The 2,772-nt window shown below is 39.9% G+C and overlaps 1 protein-coding gene across 1 annotated transcript; it reads left to right on the plus strand.

Annotated features, from left to right (window-relative positions):
- The first annotated feature begins 6 nt into the window (after positions 1-6).
- Positions 7-2,765, plus strand: LOC116380272 (upstream stimulatory factor 1-like). Its single transcript, XM_031842216.1, has 2 exons — positions 7-1,213; positions 2,426-2,765. Exons 1-2 carry the CDS (start codon positions 1,091-1,093, stop codon positions 2,651-2,653), a joined length of 351 nt encoding a protein of 116 aa, XP_031698076.1. The 5' UTR covers positions 7-1,090; the 3' UTR covers positions 2,654-2,765.
- Positions 2,766-2,772: the final 7 nt, after the last annotated feature.

Raw genomic sequence — 2,772 nt, forward strand, 5'->3', positions numbered from 1 at the left:
CATACAGGTAGGAAGAAGTACTTATACAACATACAGGTAGGAAGAAGAGTTAATCTGGATTTGTGAACATTGGTGTGTATTGAAGCCCCTCGATACGATCTGGTGGTACCAATTACCTCCAAAAGTCACATAATCAGTTAAATATAGTCCACCTGTGTGCACTCATTAGAGTCAAATCATGTAGCGGAAGAACCAGACAAGACCAGGACCAGAACTCACGAACCAGCCAAGACCAGGACCAGAACTCAGGGCCCAGACAAGACCAGGACCAGAACTCAGGGTTATCTTTGGTCTCTTAGCAGGTTTGTTGTGGAGTCGTTCTCGTACTATTTCGTCATAACGGATTAAATTGAGACTCTTGGACGACACACGGGTGAACTGTCTGTAACTACATGTGTCCTCTGAAGGTCATCGGTTGCAGCGGATCTGATTAAAGTCTAAAAACGAGTTTGTTCATGTTTTCATTTCATCAATTTTGACCATTTTTGCGTCAGTTCGTTTCCTAAAATCTGAATAAAATCCATTTAAACTTCAGGCTGTAATGCAACACAATAGGAAAAACGCACAAAGAGGTGTGAATACTTCACAACGCAAAGAGTCTCTGAGGTGTTCGTTCAGATCTTGTTCGACATTCTTTGACAACCTGAGCTGTTAGTTTAGTTTATTTATTTATTTTGCACAATTTAAACAATAAAATAAAATAAACAAGCACAACAGAGATAAATAATATCTCAGTGCAGGAAGAGGCCAAAGGCCAACTGGGTTTATTTGAAGCCTGCACCTTTATAATAGAACAGAGAATGGATGTTGTAGCTGTTGACATATTAAACATAAGTACGGTGGTGTAGGTCTGCGGGTGGAAACACAGAGACTCACCTTTAGATCCTGGGTTCATGTTGTAGATTAAAACTGCTAAACAACATGAATGACAGGTTTTCTGCTCTGACAGCAAACATGCGGTTCACATCTTGATAGTGTGTCAGTATCACATTACCCCCCCGGTCTCAGTACTCGTGACCCACTTAGACCTAAACCAGTAGAAGTCAGGTCCGAGAGCTCTGCCGTGTTGTGTAAACACGATAATCTGTGAATGCGTCTCGTCCAGGTGACCTACCGAGTGATCCAGGTGTCCGATGGACAGCTGGACGGACAGACGGACGCGGCCGTCAGCCTGGTCACCGGGTTCCCAGCAACCAGTCAGACCGTCACTCAGGTGAGCAGCACCGGAAGCTCTGGTTCGTACTCGAAACCGGCTTCATGGAGGTCTGAGAGAAGATTTCCTGTAACTCGTGTCAAGGGTTTTACATTAATGGACAATTAGCTTCTAGAAGCTTTAGAAACAGGAAGTGTTAAACATCTACATGTGAGTAAATACTGTATGTATCAGACAAATCAAATAGTTTACAGGATGTTCAACCTTTGTTTCTTTATAACACATTTAATACTTCTTTCTTTACAGGGTTTATATGAAGACAATAAAGTAGTTTATGAATATGAGATATGAGTTTATAGATGATTATAATCCCTCCTCTCTATTGTGGAGGTTAGTTTATGTCCCTGAGTTACTCTCGTTGTCTTTTTCATTCTTCACAGTTCATTTTGTTTGTTCGTCCTCTGGTGGTTCAACATCCTGCAAACTATTTGATTTGTCTGATAAATATTTACTCACATGTAGATTTTTAACACTTCCTGTTTCTAAAGGATCTAAAAGCTAACTGACCATCTTTGTATAATCTTTGTATAATCCCTAAACATCTAAATAGTGTTAGTGTAAATAATTAATATTTGTCAGGTGGTCGCTCGCCAAGTTACAAAAATTCAGAGGTGCACGACCAGACGCCGCCGTGATTACGTCATTTTGTGTCGTGCGGCTTCATGTCGGCTTCAGTATAAACTAAGCTTTAGATGACTTTCTCTGTTATCACTGAAGTTTATCTGGTTATTGTTCTATTGTATGATGGTTACTTACAGTCTTTGTATCCACACTAGTCTGTTGATTTAAAAAGTATCCTGATAGATTTGAGTTCTCATTTCTTTTTCCCAAAATAATGTGTTAATGAGTTAATGAGTTAATGTGTTAATGAGTTAATGTGATAATGAGTTAATGAGTTAATGTGTTAATGAGTTAATTTGTTAATGAGTTAATGTGTTAATGAGTTAATGTGATAATGAGTTAATGAGTTAATGAGTTAATTTGTTAATGACTTAATGTGTTGATGTGTTAATGAGTTAATGAGTTAATAAGTAAATGAGTTAATGTGTTAATGAGTTAGTGTTAATGAGTTAATGTGTTAATTAGTTAATGTGTTAATGAGTTAATAAGTAAATTAGTTAATGCGTTAATGAGTTGATGTGTTAATGAGCTGATATGTTAATGAGTTAATGTGTTAATGAGTTAATGAGTTAACGTTGTCTTTGGTGTCAGGCTGTGTTCTCTCAGCCCGACGGGTTGGAGAGCGACGGCGGTGGCGCTGAGACGCAGTACACCTACTACCCGGCCACTATCGCCGACGCTGCCACTGGCACCATGGTGACCACGGTACAGGCCTCTGACACTCTGCTGGGTCAGACCACACCCACCGGTAAATACCGCCGAGACACAGAAACACGGGCTGAAGATTACGCTGTTATGTTCTCGACCAGAAAAAAATAAGAGTAGAACGGACATTCACTTTTAAGTTAATGTAGCAAGATGGTCAGAGCAGCGGCAGTCGCCATGTTGGTATTTTTCTCAACCAGTGAACAGGAAGTGACCATATCTGGACTGAGGAG

The sequence above is a fragment of the Anarrhichthys ocellatus genome, unplaced genomic scaffold, assembly GCF_004355925.1.
Source record: "Anarrhichthys ocellatus isolate YVR2014 unplaced genomic scaffold, GSC_Weel_1.0 scaffold6645, whole genome shotgun sequence".
Lineage (NCBI taxonomy): Eukaryota > Metazoa > Chordata > Actinopteri > Perciformes > Anarhichadidae > Anarrhichthys > Anarrhichthys ocellatus.

What these genes read in the sequence shown, in the direction of transcription:
- LOC116380272 (XM_031842216.1), top strand. Translation starts at nt 1,091, where the DNA reads ATGCGTCTCGTCCAGGTGACCTACCGAGTGATCCAGGTGTCCGATGGA. An exon ending in CCAGTCAGACCGTCACTCAG is followed by an intron (nt 1,214 to 2,425) that starts GTGAGCAGCACC and finishes CTTTGGTGTCAG; the next exon opens with GCTGTGTTCTCTCAGCCCGA.